The sequence below is a fragment of the Nomascus leucogenys genome, chromosome 15 (genome assembly GCF_006542625.1).
Source record: "Nomascus leucogenys isolate Asia chromosome 15, Asia_NLE_v1, whole genome shotgun sequence".
NCBI classification, from domain to species: Eukaryota; Metazoa; Chordata; class Mammalia; order Primates; family Hylobatidae; genus Nomascus; species Nomascus leucogenys.
The window spans coordinates 2,013,066-2,032,345 of NC_044395.1; the positions used below are offsets into that span (position 1 = coordinate 2,013,066).

General features: G+C 43.3%; 1 protein-coding gene across 9 annotated transcripts in view; it reads left to right on the forward strand.

The window, feature by feature from the left end:
• The window catches only part of OPCML (opioid binding protein/cell adhesion molecule like), a 1,139,289-nt gene that overhangs the window by 605,912 nt on the left and 514,097 nt on the right, over nucleotides 1-19,280 (forward strand). For 6 of the 9 annotated variants that reach the window (XM_003279739.4, XM_003279738.3, XM_030829256.1 and 3 more), the window contains exon 1: nucleotides 3,942-5,071. In XM_003279739.4, coding sequence (XP_003279787.1) covers nucleotides 4,905-5,071 — 167 coding nt within the window. In that variant the 5' untranslated portion in view covers nucleotides 3,942-4,904. Of the gene's footprint in view, nucleotides 1-3,941; nucleotides 5,072-19,280 lie in introns of those variants that run through there. The other 3 variants (XM_012495938.2, XM_030829258.1, XM_030829259.1) reach the window with 1 other exon arrangement.

The following is a 19,280-nucleotide window of genomic DNA, read 5'->3' on the forward strand; positions in this document are numbered from 1 at the left end:
AAGGAAATGCTCACTGGAGCATATTGAATTTGAGATGTCCAGATTTGGGATGCTCAACAGTAAGTATAATGCAAAGACTCCAAAATTTAAAATAATTCAAAATCTGAAGCACTTCTGGTCTCAAGCATTTCCGATAAGGGATACTCTTAGTCATGATGTTAATTTGTCTTTATATATGTTTCCACATATCTAAGAGGGTTTCACTAGGGGCCACCCTGTCATGATACACAGCCAAGCATTTCCTAGAAAAGTTCTGACATAAACTACTTAGTCCTCGTTCATTGTGAACCTCAACTCATTTTCTGTTTCTAATTTCAATTTGGTCTCAGCTTTATATTCTATAAATGCACAGACTAGTCCACAGCAGTGTCCTACAGAGGAATGAAGTCTCTCCCACACAACTGTAGGCTCACAGAGATTAACATTAAATGAGACCTTTGCAGTCATTTCTCTGATTTGCTAGCCCATGAGTTGAGCCCGTTTATTCACTCAGAACTATTGAGCTAAGAAACGCTGCTACAGAAGAAAATAGAGACAGGCCCTCTTCCTTAGGACTCCAGATACCTTATTTGAGGGGAGCCAGCTGTGCAAAAAAATGGGATACTTGGTTTATTTCTTCGCAAGAGCAAGACCTATTATATATTGTTAAGAAAATTTACACCTCGCTTCCGCCTGTCTCTGCTGCTCTTCTTTACTTGCCTCAGCCATTCTTTTCCTATCGGGAATCTCATGCTGTCCTAGCCTTTCTCTTTTTCCTTAATAACTCTTCCAGTCTCAAGCAATCTTTCATGAGTTGATTCAGCAACTGCCCCATTTTTGTCTCTTGAGAAGCAATAGAACCAGCAGGTCCAGGAGAGAGGAAGGGATCTGAATGCCCTACAACCAAGTGGCAGAGCTGCGAGCGTTGAGGGGCAGCCTGACCCAACTCCACGGCTGCCACCCACCTGTGTTCAAGCTCCAAACACTGAAACTGAAGAAAATCATAAGCCCGGCCTCAGGTTCTCAGCTTTACACAAGTTAAAGTATGAAAAAGAGCCTTTCCCGTCTGGTGATACTAGACTAGAACTCAGAGTTGAGAGGTTGAAGTACAATGTCAATCAGGAAACGCGGGTTCACTCAAGTCTTGAGAAAAGACATGTGTCATGAAAGCTAGTAGGAAATCCCAAAATAGGTTGTGGGGCTGCTCCCTGAGCCCCCAGCCTCTCCTCTCTGCATCACAACTCCCCAAAGCCTTGTACCTCGGGAGCTTATGGATGAGATCTGGACCCCACTGCTGCCTTTGTCATACCTGCTTTCTGGAAAGGTCCTAACCCAGTGGAGCAGTGTGTAACAATGCTCTGTCAATGACAGGCCGCATATATGACAGTGGTATAGAAAAGATTACAGTGGAACTAAAAACTCATCATCCTCCAGTGACACTGTAGCCATCTTAACGTCTTAGCTCAAAGTGTTACTCAGGTGTTTGTGGTGATGCTGGTGTAAACAAACCCTACTATGCTGCCGGTCCTTTTAAAGTCTAGCACATGCAAATATGTACAGTGCATAATACTTGATAACAAATATAAACGACTATGTTACTAGTTTTTATGTTTACTATACTATACTTTTTTCTTTAGAGTATGCTCCTGCTACTTATTTTAAAAAGGTGATTTTAAAACAGCCACAGGCATGTCCTTCAGGAGGTATCTAGAAGAAGGCATTGCTATCATAGGCGATGACAGCTCCATGCGTGTTATTGCCCCTGAAGCTCTTCCAGTGTGAGGAAAGGTGGAGGCAGAAGACAGTGATACTGATCATCCTGACTCCGTGTAGGCCTAGGCTAATGTGTGTATTTGTGTCTTAGTTTTTAGCAAACAAAATTTAAAAAGTAGGCTGGGCGCAGTGGCTCACACCTGTAATCCCAGCACTTCGGGAGGCCGAGGCGGGCGGATCACGAGGTCAGGAGATCGAGACCATCCTGGCTAACATGGGGAAACCCCGTCTCTATTAAAAATACAAAAAGTTAGCTGGGCATGGTGGTGGGCGCCTGTAGTTCCAGCTACTTAGGAGGCTGAGGCAGGAGAATGGCGTGAACCCGGGAGGCGGAGCTTGCAGTGAGCCGAGATCGCGCCACTGAAACTCCAGCCTGGGTGACAGAGCGAGACTCTGTCTCAAAAACAAACAAACAAACGAAAGTGGAGAAAAGCTTAGAATAAGGATATAAGAATATATTTTTGTACAACTGTACAACGTGTTTGTGTTTTAAGCTAATGTTACCATGCAACAGTCAAAAAGTTAAAATAATTCAAAGTTTATAAAGTTAAAAAGTTACAATAGGCTAAAGTTATGATCGGAGAAAGAAAAATGTGTTTTGATAAATTTAGGGTAGCCTAATTATACAGTGTTTATGAAGGCTACGGTGATGTGCAGTAATGTCCTAGGCCTTCATTCGCCACCCACTCACTGACTCACCCAGAGCAACTTCCAGCTCTGCAAGCTCCGTCCACGGCAAATGTCCTGTACAGATGTACCATTTTTTAATCTTTTGTACTGTATTTTTATTGCACATTTTCTGTGTTTAGATACACAAATCCTTTCTATTGTGTTACAGTTGCCTCTAGTATTCAGTACAGTAGCATGCTGTACAGGCTTGCAGCCAAGGAGCAACAGGCTCTACCATACAGCCTAGGTGTGTAGTAGGCTATGTCATCTAGGGTTGTGGAAGTACACACTAGGATATTCACACAATGACAAAATCTCCCAAAGACACTTCTCAGACTGTATCCCCCTCCAGAAGCAGCATATGACTATATATGTTTCACCGTAGCTGATATAATTAGTGATAAGTATTCTCCTCCTAGGTAAGATGCTCTAATTAAAAATTTTAGACCTACACACATATGTGGGCTAACCCTTTTAGAATAGGGAATGGGGCAGTATTTATTTGTGCTCAGTCTCTCAGAACTGAAAGCAAGTAGTATGCCTTTGTATCCTTCAGCAACTAAAGTAATAAACGATAAGAGCTTAATGCTTATTTTTGAATTAAATTTCATTTTGCCAATTGTGCAGAGCCCAGTCTAATTTAACAAAAGGCTCTGAGAAAAAATACAGTAGAGCAGATGCACATAGCAACCATTAAATTAGAATACAACGGGGAGGCTTCTGCCAGGGGAGCGGAGAAGGCCTCCCGAGGGGCCCGAGGGGCCCAAGGGAAGCGGAGCTCTGGGGTTTAGAGCAGAAAGAGACAAATCCGAGACCAAAGAAAGGGGGAGGCTGGCCTCCAAAAGCACCGAGTCACCTCCCAGCACCACTGTGGTGCCACTTCCTGTGAGCGGTTTTAGGAGGATCAGTCCTACTACTTTTTAGGATCTGCTGTGTTTTTCCCAGCCCGTGCTTTTTACCACGATAAGGTGTAGGACAGGGACAATGCTGCATGCTGTGTTTTAAGGAGAAATTGAGATTTGCCACTTTGGGGACAGGCGTCCAGTGGAGGGGCACGGGCGTTTCCGAGGTGGGTCCTCGGAGGTGGGTCCACTCCACCTCTGCACGGGCCCAGGACAGCGCGCCGTCACGGCTGGACTTGGCTGGGCGGGGAGCCGTTCGCAGCGCGATGGACACGCACACCCGTGCCCCATCTGGCGTGGGCAGGGTAGTTCCCCTCTCCAGGGCGGGGTTTGGCAACTTCTGCGCTGGCATCGGCGAGGGAAGGTGCCAGTGTCAGTTTTCCATTTGCTGCTTTCCCCAGAACTCCCTCTCCCGCCCTCCCCTCTCCCTCCCGCTCCCTCCACCCCACCCCTCTGTAGGGGAAGCCACTGCGAGGGGCGCCGCGTTCTCTCGGCTGGCGCGGGTGTCGGGACGGAGCGAAGTGGGCGCGGTGGTCCGGGCTTATCCCCGCAGGCATCCCCAGCCCGGTGGGCGCGGCGGGGGTTAAGGTGGGCACCCGCGCCCCGCGCCCCGCACCCCGCGCCCGCCCGCCGGGATGAGCGCGCAGTCCTCGCCGCCGGCCCGCCCGCTCGCTCCGAGGCGGCACCGGGAGAAAGTGGCGGTCAGGGATGGAGCTGCTGCTGCCATGACAACCCCGGCGGTCGGGGCCCGCGCGCGTCGGGGCTGCTCCCGGGAGGAAGGCGGCGCGGAGGCCGGGGGCGGCCGCTGAGCGTGGCGTCCGCGCGTCCCCGCGTCCCGTGCCGCGTCCCCGGAGGAGGCGGGGGCCGCCGTCTGCCCAGCTCCCCGTGCGCCCGGAGCCTGCGCCGGGCGGCGCTCTCCCCCGGCTGGCCGCGAGTCGCCGACCGGGCTGCGGAGGACGGCCACCGACCGGAGGAGGACCCTGGCTGCGCCGGCCGCGCGTCCCCGCCTTGGAACTTTTTGCCGCCTTGGGGTTCCAGATGCGAGACTTGGGGCCCGGGGACACGTACATCTGTACATGTGTGTGATCTAATAAAACATTTCCTCCTCTCCTTGAAGCCGCAGCTTTTTATGACAGCTCCTGTATGTCAGAGACACTTGCCTTCTTCTCTGGGTTATAAACTTTTGATGCCAGAGCTCTGCAGAACGTGCCCAACTGCATCTTAAAGTAGCGTCTCGAAGAGAGAGGCAGAGAAAGCGCAATCTGTGACCTTCATCCCCGCACCTTGCTTCTTCCTCTCCCCTCCTGGCTGCCTCCCTCCTCCCCAGGGGAGCGTCAAGAAAGCCCTTTTTGGATGCAGGAGGGGGCATCTGGTTCTGCTAGGCTGGAAAGCTGAGGCAGGATCTGAGGAAGAATTCTTAGACTCCGGAGAGCCTGGACTCCTCTCTTCTCCTTCCCCCTGCTCCTGACGAGCTCTGCCCCTTGCCTCCTCCCCGCACCGCTTCCGGAGCCGGCTGGTGCGCGGGGTGGGGGACCAGGACCGTGCGGCTGCCGGAGTTCTGGGAAGTTGTGGCTGTCGAGGATGGGGGTCTGTGGGTACCTGTTCCTGCCCTGGAAGTGCCTCGTGGTCGTGTCTCTCAGGCTGCTGTTCCTTGTACCCACAGGAGTGCCCGTGCGCAGCGGAGATGCCACCTTCCCCAAAGCTATGGACAACGTGACGGTCCGGCAGGGGGAGAGCGCCACCCTCAGGTAGGGAGCTGTCCTTCCGCGGGGGCCGAGCCCCTGGGCTGTGGTCGCTGGGGAGAGGTGGGAAGAGGGGGCAGAAGGCTCCATGGGGGACCGGAGCGCGAGAGGGCCTGGTGCAGGCCCGAGGGGCGCCCGCTTGCGTGCTGCCGTGCCGACTGCCGTGCCCCTGGACAGGTTCGTCCTGTGCTCCGGCTATGCTGGTCCAGGATCTTATGCGCGAATCTTGAAGTCCATGTGTGGAACTCCATGGTTCTTTGAAGCCATGACAGGCTAGATTCTCTCCTACGTGGGCACCAAGATGAGAACATGAGGGCATGGGTTTGAAATACTGGGTGGCTAGCCCGAGCCCCTTGGATGGCTGTCACAGGCCAGAAGGTACGTGATGAGGCAGGATCGTCCTCAGGACCACCAGGCTAGCCCTTATCAGAGATGCACCTCAAATGTAAGGTTGTGGAATTACCAGTGCCAGGCCACGGCCTGTTATGAGTCTCCTCAAGACCCAACACTCGTGGCAAACCTGGTGTAGTGCTCCTAGGGTCCCTACTGTAAATTACGAGAGCAGTTTTATTTTTGCAGACTGGGTCCAAGGAAAGGAAACATGTAGCTTTTATGCAGCAACATCACTCCTGTGTGAAAAGCACAATAGGAGAGCTTTTTGTTTTACCTTAATGAGTTACAGACAATCACTTGCATGCTCCAGGCAGAGAGGTGGAGAATCTTGGAATATGAACCTTTGGGGACTGGGCTTGCTGCAGCAGATACTTTAATAAAAATGCAGCCACCACTTTCCACCAGCTCAGCAGATATCATCTTTTATCCCTTTAATGAGACAGTTCTGGTCCTAGGAGACAGATTCAGGGACGTCCCAGCTTAACTATGTCTCACAATGTACACAGGGCGAATGCATTTGCCCTGCCTATGACTTTGATGGTTATGGTGAAAACAAAACATCCTGACCCAGATTCTGCAGCCAAAATGCCTGGCTTCCCCTAGGAGAGTGTGAGGATGAGGGTTCTTCCTGTTCCTCCCTTGGCTTTCCTGGTGGAACCTTTCCTGCATCTAGACAAGCCTCTCCCTGGAGGAGGAAAGACCCGTCTCTGGGACACTGGAATTCTTTTCCTGAGCCCAAGGGTGAAAGTCGGATTCTGCCACTTTGGGTGATACTTAGCTGGATCTTCTTTTTAGTTAGAGAACAGGTCTGAGAACCCTGTGTGCTGTTTCTCAGAAGCCCAAAGCAAATGGAGAAAAAAGGAGAATAGGGAGGCCCTTCCTGGCAGATGTGAAGGAAAAGTCCTCCTGGCCTTGTGGGTACCACTCAGCCTGCCCCAGACTAGAATGTAATATCCTTACTCCATTGCTTCAAAGAAGGTTCCATGAGGAATCAGGGAACATTTCCCAGTACGCGTTTGCAGTGGACTAGTTGGCTTAAAGATATAAGTAGCACACGGGTTATAATACCTGTTAACCAAGGAAATGTCAGTAAATATTACTAGTGTTCAGGGATGTTGATGCAGCCACACACCTCTTTACCATCTAATGTGCCACTGGGGGCAAAGAGGTCTAGCATTGAATAGGATCTCAGTCCTGAATTTTCCAAAATGCTCTGTCCTCTTCCTGTCCCCCCAAATTAAACCAGAAACTTGAAAACTTGAGCTTTCTGCTTTCTGAGATGCAATAAGACTATTCCACCAGCAGAGGGCCAGCTTCCATCTACCAATTTTTTATTAGCTGTTGGCCTGTTTTCATGATCTTCAATTCTAATGTTGAGCAGCTGGGCTTGGGAATGGGAATGGGAATAAAAAAAGAAAAGCTGAATAGTTGCTTTTTGTTCTTTGCAGAAAAAAAAAAGAACAACTTACACGTTCTAGCATAACTGTTATCTGTTACCTGATTGCATGGCGTAATTTTTTTTTTAAGTAAGCACGTCTCATGTTGATTCTGCGTCTCTTCTATACATTTACCCCAGAATAGAGAAATTCAGCACATTATCTACATTTTAATCTCTTTAAATCCTCATTCTCTTAGCTCGTGTCATCTTCTCTTTTATTATTCTCTTCCTTCATTTTTATCAGATGCTCCCATAGTGTATACTTTCGTCTATTACTCATTATTTTCTTTTTTTTTTGTCTTTATCACTTAAGTCTTCTTATTCCTTGATTTTTTAAGGTTTGGATTTCACTGCTACCACAGTGTTTCTTAAAAGAACATAAATGTCTTCTGCAAATTTCTGTATGTCCCCATCTCTCTCCTTTTGTTTTCACTCTTTTGCTCTATTGGTGAAGAGTTCTGCTCCCATCTTAACTAACAGCTGATTTGTCAGTACTCCGAGGGAGAGTCCATGTTTTCAGTTTCTAGAAGCCATGGCTTCAACCCTAGATAAATACACCATGTTTTATTTGGTGGTGCTTTTTGCTGTATAAGTTGTAATTCTTAAGAGTGGTTTCTTACTCTTTTGTCTCCTTAAAGACATTCATTAGGGATTCATTACTTGGGAACTGAGTGTTCCAAGTGCATCACATGTTTAGATTGCACCAAAAAACACTGAATGATACCCATGCCCATCACATGAAAGCTCTTTTAATGTGGTTGTCCTGGGTCAAACTATCTCGAATCTGTTTCTAAATCTTGAATGAAGTCCCATAAGGAGGCCAGAGACCTACTAGGAAAAGCAAAGGAGTCAAGAAACCTGGGTCTGCCTTTAAATTTCCCAGTGAAAAATTGCACAGCTTAGAGAAGAATGATTTTCCTCCTTTGGGATATCAGTTTTGTTGTGACAGGTCTTTGATTGCTCTGAGGGACATTAGGAAGTGCTGTGCCAAAGATGACACTGAAGTTTTGAATGTGGATGAAACTCATTTTCTATAAGTGAGGCAATATTATCTTCCTCATAACTACTTCATAGGGCTACTTGAAAAGTAAAAATAATTATTTGAATATTGAGTTATTTTGCCCTGTTGGAAGAGAGATGATATGGAAAATGAAGGTGCTATTCACTATGGTTGAATTATAGCTTCTGTGAATCTGATTTGAATTCATTATTACAAATGGGCCCTCTTGGCCAGAATCACTTCATTACAATTATCTGCTGTTGGGTTGAAAATGTTCTGTGGGTCTCCATTAGATTAGATATGACAAGAATCTAGAAGTCATGTGTCTGAATCAATGCCCACATCAGGAAAGGAGCCCAGGATGCTCAGTGTGGTCAGCTGGTGTCTATTAAACCATCTCAGCAGAATGGATGATGGCCAGTTGTGCTTTCTTCACAGGCCTCAATCTCCTCTAAGTTTGCTTGAGTTCCTCTGTGGGTCCACATCATCTGTGTACATGAACATTTTGAGGGGCTGCGGTGAGATGGAGGCAAGGTGGTTGTTGTAACTGTTCCACGCGATGGGAAAAGTTCCCACCAACATACTGGGTTTTCTTTCTGGTTTGCTTTTGTTTTGGTGTTTTGTGTTTTTTATTTCAACAGCAGGATAATCAGTTTTGTTGATCCAGGCTTGCTGATCTGGGATTATGCTTAATGGCTCTTTTCTAAAATGTCCCTGCATTTTCATTTGGAGTTCTGAGCTAATCCATTCAAAACCAAGTCTTTGAGGTTTAACTACTGCCAAGGAATAATCTGAGCAGTGGGATTTCGCCAAAGCAACCTGGGCAGTAGAGTTTCCAAAGCTAAAGTCCTGTTTTTGCCTGGGTGTGTTTCTGTACTTTGCACCTACCTTCAGCTCCTTCTTATGTAAATTAAAAGATTTTGAGTAGCCATTAGACTATTCAAAACAAATGCATTGTTTTTCCATTTCAGTGTTTCAGTTGTCCAAGCTGAATAAGGACTGAGTAGATGCAAAGCCTTATACTCTTAGTCTGGGAAGACAAAGACATTAAAAGACACTCAAGCAGGGACAGGTCCATAAAGGACCTTTCCAACGGTGGCACTAACCTGGCTGGGGTTGTCTGGGATGCTTTTTAGAAATTCCATTGCCAGTCTCCCAGATTGACGATGTCAAAATTCCTGGCTTTGGGGATGGACATGGCCATTGAAAACATCTTTTCCAGTATTTCTAATGTGGAGCCAGAATTGAGAACACTGCTCTAAAGCCCTTTCTGGCCCTAGAGCCTCTGAGCAAGGCTTGCCCAGTGTCCCTGCTTTCCAAGGAAGCATCTTCCCCATGTGTGCCTGCACCTCATGGGCAATGTTAATGCCCTAGAAAGCTCTGTGTCTGGGGGCCTAGGCACTGGGGTTGATTCTTACTCTACCTCTCACTAACTCCATGGCCTTGAACACTTCAGTTGAATCGTCTACATACAGGAACAATATCTATTATACCTGGTCTGCATTATCAGAGGAAAGGAAGTATGTGGGTTGTTCTGTGAGCCATAAAGCAACATATGTGTGCAAGTTATTACTGGTACTAAGTTGAACTCCTCAATAACAACTGATAATACTCTTAAATTTTTTTCAGTTTTGTCTGCTCCATCTTGTTCTTCCTCTATCCCCACACTTATACACAGCTTTAAAGTGTATTAGTCTTTTCACAGTTCCACCCAGAATTCTTTCTGCTTATGGTCAAGAATTGCCCTCATCAGAGTTCCAGTAACTCTCGCTGCATAACACTGTTCTAACAGACACACACTAGGACCTGTTATTTTTTCATGTGTGGTTATGCTTAGTCTGGGGGCTCCTGGAGCTTAGGAGCTGTGCTTTATGTATTGACTGTAGATACTGTGGTGAATACTAAAGATTAAAACAAAGAAGTATTGGTTTAATGCTTTAATCCATCTTAATGGGAAACAACCACTTCTAGTGTATTATTGCCTCTACAGCAATGAAACCCTTATATCTAAACAATTTTATTATCTTCAAAATATGATCCTGGGATATTCAGGCACAGCAGTTGGTTAGAGGTCTTGGAGGCCTGAGGGACTTTTGGATTCCACTCAAATCACTTGCCAGAGGGGACAGTTGAATCCACCAGTGATGGCAGTCTGATCTAAACTATGCAAAGTCTTCACTATTCCTGAGGTCAAGACAACAAGCAGAGTGGCAGAGTGAAGAGCTTTAGTACTACTGCTTTTTAGCAGCAGTAGAGGAGCACACTTGGAAAGCGTACATGTCTCTGCAGAGATTTGCCTTGTGGGCCCAAAGATATACAAAATGCAGGGAGGCAGCAAGAATGTTGGCATGTCCTGGGTTGGGTCATGGCTGCCGGATCTGGCAGGCCTGGGAGAGCAAGGCTGGCTTGACTCCATGACACTCTCTGACATCCCTGATTGGTGGGAATGTGTCTGCCTCCCCAGCACACACACACACACACACACACACACACACACACACACGCAACACACACGCAACACACACACCACACACACCACACACACACACCACACACCACACACACACACACCACACACCACACACCACACAGACACACATACACACACACACTCTCTCTCTCTCTGTCCCTCTCTTTGAAGCAGGCCATGGGAGAAGATGTTTTAAAGCATTAGAAATGGATGTTCCATGGCTTTCTGAACCTTTCTGGAAAACGTAGCAGCCCTTATCTAAGCCCTTTGGGTAATTGTTTAACCTTTTTAAGTAAATTTGGCCCTTGGGCTTGGTTTAGCTCTGTCTTTCTCATTTCCTTTCCTTCTGGTTTCTAAAAAAGGACTCTGCCCTTGGCCCACTCACTGTGCTCACTAGGTGGCTGGCTCTGAGGGAGCTGGGGAGCTGGTCTGGCAGGCAGTTTTTATGGATCTGATGGGATCCGGCAGCAAGATGCAGTGGAAGGGAAGAGTCAAGCAGGTCTCATTTGACCTTCCCAGGGGAGGTCTTTTAAAATTACTTATTATTAACAGGAAGCTGTCTTCAGTCATGAGATGAGAAGAGGGAATTACAGTCCAAGACATTTTTAGGGCTGACAGAAATTTGCATTGCCTAATAACTTAGAAACCAAGTGCTAACTTTTCTTCATTTTCTTTCTTTCTTTCTTTAAACATATATAAGACAGCACCAAATTATTTCAGGTTTGTTTGTTTATTGTTTGCCCTGAGTGAAGCCGCTCTTGCTCCTGTTAGGTGTAATTGGAGCTCAAGTTTGCATGAAATGGGTTTGGGGGAGGGGTGCACTCTTTGCATCTTGGTCCATTCTCAGGCCCCTGTTGTCTCCCAATAAATGACACTACCTACTTGATGCTTTTTTATACCCTGGTGTATTTTCTTTTAAGAAGTGAACGTTGAAGCTGTGATATCTAGGCTGCTCGACACTGCCTAGCCTAGATCTGTGTATAGCTTTCCTGGTAGAGAAGTTTAGAGAAAGGAACTGTCTGTACCTTGTGCCACTACAGGATAATACCGCAGAGCCTTTAACAAAACCTGCAAGAGCCCAGGGGTGAGGGAAGGTTGTGGGGCGGGGACATGCTGATGCTATTGAAACAAACAAAAGCTCCTATTGTACATGGTTTACTATGTGTCAGATGCCACTTTAATTACATAACACTTCATGTAATTTTCAGACCATTACAATCCCTATTAACAGCCTAGGGGTCCAGGTTTAGAAAAGTTAAACCACTTACCTTTGGTCACATGGTTATCACGTGTCAGAGTCTGCATTTGCTCCTAGAAGACCTTTATGCTTCTTTTCAGTTTCATAGTATGTCCCCCTCCCCAGATATAGAGGACAGAGAAAACTTCCAAGTGCCACAAACAGAAATAAACCAAACACATCCTTTGTGTTCCCGAAGGTCAGGAAATCTGCATTTCAGGTGAAGGCTGCAGATGTCTGCTCTCCCAGCTTTAGAGTCTCCTTGCTTCGTGGGGCTTCCCTCCCCTCACCCGTACTCAAGTGCAGCCCATCTATTACTACCTTCTGAGGCTGGAAGTGGTGCATGCTGCAAACACCGAGCAACATGACACCCACCAGGGTCCAACACACTGTCCAGGGGATCACTGACGCTCATGGCTTTGAACCTGCCCTAAATGTTGTGCTATCCCGTTACTTGACCTCCCATAGCACATATGGAACCTCAAAGGGCCTGCAAACTAAGACAACGTGAGCGGTCACTTCTTGGTAAGAACCCAGCAATGAGACCTGTGAAGAAATGAGTGATACCAAAGTATAGAAGGAGGAGAAGTAATTTTGTTTAAACCCTGAAATACGTCACTCCATTATCCTCCATCCCATCCTTGTATTCACATTTTAATTTAAGACTGTGAACACAGAGAGCATAGGCCTTGCCATGGATTCGTACCCCAGAGAAAACCATGTGACTCGCTTTGACTTGCTGGTCCCTGGAGATACATAATACTTAAATCAAAGAGATGCTGAAGGTCTTGACCTGGCTTCCCATGAAAGTGCTGATCAATAAAATTTTTAGAAATTGGTTTTGAATATTAAACATTTTCAGTGGATCTGAAGATTTATGGCATCTCAATTAATCAAGTTTCCACTGCATAATCAGAATAAAGAATGTTATCAGTGGTTGTTAAGTTTTCTGGCTAGTCCACAGAAGACAATTCAACTCACAATTACCCAAAATGCTATATACCAGCAATGAAGAATAACAGAAAACAACGTTGTTGTAGAAGTAATTACGCAAAAGAGAGAAAAATGAATACGATAATTTTCTATTTATTGTGAATGCCAATGCTGAGGAAAAGTAGGCGTAATTAGAAGAAGATAATATGGAAGCATTTTCTCAAAGATATTTCTAAATGCTCTCTGAAGTTGTGGAGTTTGATGTATTGTTTCTATTGAGCCAAATTTAATTTTAAAATATGTAGCTTTTTTTTTTTTTCTGAGATGGAATTTTGTTCTTGTTGCCCAGGCTGGAGTGCGATCTTGGCTCACCACAACCTCCATCTCCTGGGTTCAAGCGATTCTCCTGCCTCAGCCTCCTGAGTAGCTGGGATTATAGGCATGCACCACCATGCCCGGGTAATTTTGTATTTTTAGTACAGAAGGGGTTTCTCTATGTTGGTCCGGCTGGTCTTGAACTCCCTACCTCAGGTGTTCCCCCCATCTCGGCCTCCCAAAGTGCTAGGATTACAGGCGTGAGCCTCTGCACCCAGCCGCTTTTGTTTTATGTGATTCCCGTATGCATTTGTCACTACTCTGATGGTTGAGGAAATTTTCACAAACATTAACAAAGGAAGGAAGATAGATAAAGGACAGAAAAGACAATAATGGAATTACACATGAAAGGAGAGAGTAGCAGAGAGATGTTCCAGAAGTAGAAGTTGAAAGAAAGGAAAGAAAGGAGCTAAAGAAGGGGGACAGTGTATACCTGTGAGAAAAACAACAACAACAACAACCTAAAGTGGGATTACTGAATAGTCAGAGGTAGAGAAAAGAAAGAAAGTGGTCAGATAAGAATGCCTGGGCCCTACTTTTGAGTTTCTGGGATATGAGAGCCTCTTCTCTGCCTGTCCAGGCCACAGGACCACACATACCTGATGTCCAGCACCCATTCTAAGTCAAGGCGAGAACAGTCAAAGGGTCAGTTCTCACTTGCTGCTAGGTTCCAGCGTGTTCTGAACCTCGGTTCCTACCTGCCTTACAGCTGTAAATCTCCCTCTTGTCAATGGGTCTTAGTCCCTGTATTGCTAATCCATGCTGGACCCACCCCAGGCCCTGGTGACTGGGTACCCTGCCTTGTCCTGCCAGGATCTCTTCTCTGAGGGTCGAGGCCTGCCTTTAACCCCACTCTGACCGGCCTAGTGGTTCCAGGACTTTCCAATGCTTACCATCTGCCTACTTACCCAAAGGATTTTTTGGAGACCATTTCACATCCAGACAGCAGGGGAGGTCTACGCCAAGTGACGCTTGCTCCTGTCTACCCTGCTCATGTGCAATTAAACCATTTATTTTCAGACATATGGCCTGTGTCTCAGTTATTGGTCCACCTTGACTATCCACTGATGCCTCCTGCTCATTGTTTGGAACCTCCCGTGATGGAGAAAAAAAGGAGTCACCATCTGTACACCCAGGGAATTTAATAAGTCAGGAGTTTATTAGAGAGGCTGGGCTCACACTGACATATTGTCTGTAAGGCATCCTGTGTAAGAGGGAGGAATTACAGAACTCAAATTTGTACCACCCTGTGCTTTTGTATGCCATCTCTAAAGATATTCCTCTTCCAATTGTCATTTGTATTGCTTCTCCCAAGCCCTTTGTTAAATGCACTGAAATCTTCTGTCTTGTGTTTTTAGCATCCAACAGAATACCTAATGCTTACTAGGTGCTAAGTTTTCTGAAAAGATGAATGCTTCTCCTTTATCTCTATCTCTCTGTCTCTCTCTCTCTCTCTCTCTCTGTTTCTTCTCTCTCTCTCTCTCTCTCTCACACACACACACACACACATCTCCCTTTTCTAATGAAGATATTCTCACCCATGTTGGATAATTCAAATTACAACCATAGGGCCTGGCATTTGAACCCTAGTTGAGATACTAATATCTCCCTACATAGCTGCCGTTTCACTTGTCCTTTCTCTGCCTGCTTGTTATAATTGGAGGATTTGACAATTGCACAATATCATTGAAGCCACAGGCAGGAGATTCTGAACCATTTGCAAGGAAGGAATATCTGCTTTCTCCCCTTCATCAAGGTCACATAATAGAGGCTGGCACATTCTGGAAGAATATCTGCAAATTTCAGGGGTTGCAAAAGCCAATGTGAGTCATCTCTAAACATTCCGTCTTAGGATGAAGCGATTCACGGACCCATCTCCTTGGGCCCTAAAATGCAGCTGCTTCTGTCACAAGCTCTCACTATGAGGTCCCTGAATACGTATCAGCAACATGCCTCCCGCTGTACCTGTGCAGTGGAAACAGTTCATAGAATGTTCTTGATTATATGCTCTGCTTTATGATGGGTGAGTCAGTGGGTGCTTGGTGAAATGTAAGATAAAGTATAACCTCTATCAAGAGGTTAAGAGCACTGACTTTACAGTCAAAAGGCTCATTTCAAATCCCAACTTTGGTACTTAATGGCTGTATGTGGTTGGACAAGTGACTCAATTTTTCTAAGCCTCAATTTCCTGATTAAAAAAAAAATAAGGACCAGATATCCACTTCACTGGGCTGATGGGAGGCAGTAAATGATATCAAGTTTGTAAAGATTTCAGATTAAAGTTTTACATTGCGCAAGAGCACAATAAACAGTTGCTATTAAGTTAAATATATATATTTATCCATGCAGCATTTATATATATATAATATATATATAAAACTGAATTCACAATTTATCCATGCAGCATTTATTGAGTACCCACCAGCACTATTCTAGGCAGTGTGGGAATTACAACGTTAAATTAATTCTAGACTCTCCTCATAATGCTGATACATGAGCATTCATGTATGTTGAATATGTGAATATGTTGGTAGAACATAGAGCCCACAAAATGGGAAAGGGGGATGGAGGAAGAGAGAGGGATAAAAAAAGAGGGAGAAAGAAAATCTGCTTAAAGTAAAATGCACCCTGTTAGGGTTCCCATCAGTATATTTGGACACATATATTTACCCATGTAACCACTACCTCATTAGGTACAGAACATTTTTGTTACCCCAAAAAGTTCCTCCATGCCCCCGTTTTTATTGTGGTAAAAATACATAGAATTTATCATGTAAACCAATTTTAAATATACAGTTCGGTGGCATTAAGTACATTCACGTTGCTGTGCAACTGTCATCACCATCCCTCTCCAGAACTTATTTCTTCTTCCTAAACTGAAACTCAGAATCCATTAAACAATAACTCCCCATTCTTCCCTCCCCCCAGCTTCTGGAAACTACTATTCTATTACTATTATTACTATTCTATTGTACTACTTTTCTCTCTGTCTCTATGTTTTGACGGCACTAGGTACATCAGATAAGTGGTATTTTATAGTATTTGTCCTTTTGTAACTTGCTTACTTCAGTTATCTATACATATTGTCTTTAAGGTTCATCCATGCTGTAGCACGGGTTAGAATTTCTTTCCTTCTTAAGGCTGTGTTCTATTGCATGTATATGCCACGTTTGTTTATTCATTCATCCTTTGATTGATGCTTGGATTGCATTCACTCTTGTGAATAATGCTGCTATGAACCTAGGTGTACAAATATCTGTTTGAATCCCAGCTTTCAATTCTGGATCGCATGGTAATGGTATGTTTAATTTTTTTGAGGAAACGCCACACAGTTTTCATAGTGGTAGAGTCATTTTATATTCTCACCAGCAATAAAGAAGAGTTCCAACTTCACCACCTTCTTGCCAACATTTATTTTCTGTTTCTATTATTTTCATTAATAGTGACTTTAATGGCTGAGAAGTGGCATCTCACTGTGATGTTGATTTGCATTTCCCTAATGATTAGTGATGTTGATATGCTTATTGAGCATTTGTATATCCTTCTTTGGAGAAATGTCTATTCAAGTTGATTGCCCATTTTTAACTAATTGCCCATTAGATTGTTTCTTTGTTTTTCAACTGTTGTAGTTTTATATATTCTGGATATTGACCCTTATCAGATATATGACTCACAAATATTTCCTCCCATTCTGTGGATTGCCTTATTACTCTTTTGATAGTGTCTTTTGATGAAGAAAACTTTAACATTTTACTGTAGTCCAATTTATCTTTTCTTGTTTTTTCCTTTTGTCGTCTGTGCTTTTGGTATCAGATCTAAGACGGCACCAACAAATCTGATCTCATGAAGCTTTTTTCCTACCTTAAAATTTTTCAATAGTTTTAGTTCTTATGTTTAAGCCTGTGATCCATTTTGAGGGTTTTTTTTTTGTATATGGTGTAATATGAGTCCAACTTCATTCTTTTGTATGTCAATATCCAGTTTTTTCAACACCATTTGTTGAAAAGACTGTCCTCTCCCCACTGAATGGTCTTGGTATCCTTGTTAAAAGTAATTTGAGCATCTATTCAAGGGCTTATTTCTGGGCTCTGTCTTTCATTCCATTGGTCTGTATGTCTGTTGTTATGCCAGGACCACACAATTTTGATTACAGTAAGTTTGTAGTATATTTTGGAAGCCAGGAAGTTCGAGACCACTAACTTTGTTTATATTCTTCAAGATTGTTTTGGCTATTTCCAGTCTCTTGAGATTTCATATAAATTTTAGGATTGACTTTTCTATTTCAATGGAATGGGTAGATTGCTTTGGATTGAATTAACTATATTAAGTCTACCAATTCATAAACACAACATGTCTTTTCACTTATTTTTGTGTTCTTTAATTTATTTCAACAATGTTTTGATGTTTCAGTTTACATACGACTCTTTCACCTTCTTAGTTAAGTTTATTCCTAAGTATTTTATCCTTCTTGATGCTATTGGAAATAAATTTTTTTTATGTTTTCAGATTGTTTATTGTCAGTTTATAGAAATGCAATGGATTTTTTTGTTGATTTTGTATTCCACAATGTAATTTGTTTATTAGTTCTAATTTTTGTGCATGTTAATGGAATCTTCCGTTTTCTACACATAAGATTATATCATCTGTGAACAGAGATAGTTTTACTTCTTCCTTTCCTTTTTTGATGCTTTTATCATCTTTATTTTTATTTTTATTTTTTGAGACAGGGTGCCACACTGTCTCACCTTGTCACACAGGCTGGAGTGTAGTGACACAATCATGGCTCACTGTAGCCTTGACCTTTCAGGTTCACATGATTCTCCCACCTCATCCTCTCAAGTAACTGGGACCACAGTTGCAGGCCACCACATCGGACTAATTTTTGTATTTTTTGTAGAGACAGGGTTTTGCCATGTTCTACAGGCTGGTCTCAAACTCCTGGGCTCAAGCTATCTGCCTGCTTTGGGATCCCACAGTACTCGGATTATAGGTGTGAGCCACTGCACCCAGCCTGTCTTTTTCTTTATTGCTTCAGGTAGAATGCCCAGTGCTATATGGAGTAGAAGTGACAGAAGCAGACACTCCTGCCTTGGTTCTAATCTTAGAAGAAAAACTTTCCATCTTTTCTCATTTAGTATGCTGAGTACGTTTTAGTAGTGGAATTTTTACATGTGACCTTTATTAAGGTTACATAATTTCTTTCTATTCCTAGTTTATTGAGTATTTTTTATTATTAAAGGGTGTTCAATTTTGTCAAATGCATTTTCTGTATCAATTGAGATGGTCATGTGTTGTGTTTTATTTTTTCCTTCAACTGGTTAATGTAGTATATTCATTGATGAACCATCCTTGCATTGCAGAAATAAATCTCACTTGGTTATGAGTATAATTCTTTTAATATGCTTTGAATTCACTTTGCTGACATTTTGTGGAAGATTTTTGCATTAATATTTACAAGGGACATTAGACTAGTATTGGTTTTGTTGTTGTTGTTGTTGTTTTGGTAATGTCTTTGTCTGATTTTGTTATCAAAATAATGTTGGCTTATAGAGTGAGTTTGGAAGTGTTCTCTCCTCTTGAATTTTTTGGGAAAGTCTTAGGAAAACTGTTAATTCTCCTATAAATGTTTGATAAAATTCACCAGTGATGCTATCTGGTCATGGGCTTTTCTTTTTTGGGAGGTTCAGATTTTCAGTTTCTTTGTGATTCAGTCTTGACAGACTCTGTCTTTCTAGAAATTTGGCCATTCTATCTAGGTTAACCAATTTGTTGGCACATACTTGTTCACAGTACTCTTTTATAATCCATTTTATTTCTATAAATTTAGTTATACCATGACCTTTTTATCTGTGATTTTAGTTATTTGAATTTTATTTTTTTCTTAGTCAATCTAGCTAAAGTTTTGCCCATTTTGTTATCATTTTAAGGAAAAAACTCATTATTTCATTGATTTTTTTCTATTTTTCCCATTCTTTATTTTGTTTCTTTCCTATAATATTTATTATTTTCTTTCTTCTGCTAGTCTTGTGTTTAGTTTGTTCTTCTGTTTTTTAGTTCCTTAAGGCTTAAAATTAGATTGTTGAGTGTTTTTTTTTCTTTTTTGTTGTAAGTGTTTAGTGCTATGAATTTCTATCCTAATACTGCTTTTATTGCATCCTATAACTTTTGGTATGTTGTGTCCTCATTTTCATTTGTCACAAGATTGTTATAAAAATTTTTTTTTATTCATTGATTGAGAGTGTGTTAATTTACATATATTTGCGGATTTTCCAGTTTTCCTTATGCTATTGTTTTCCAGTTTTATTTCATTCTAATAAGAATAGATACTTGGTATGATTTCTGTCTTTTTAAATTTACTAATACTTATAT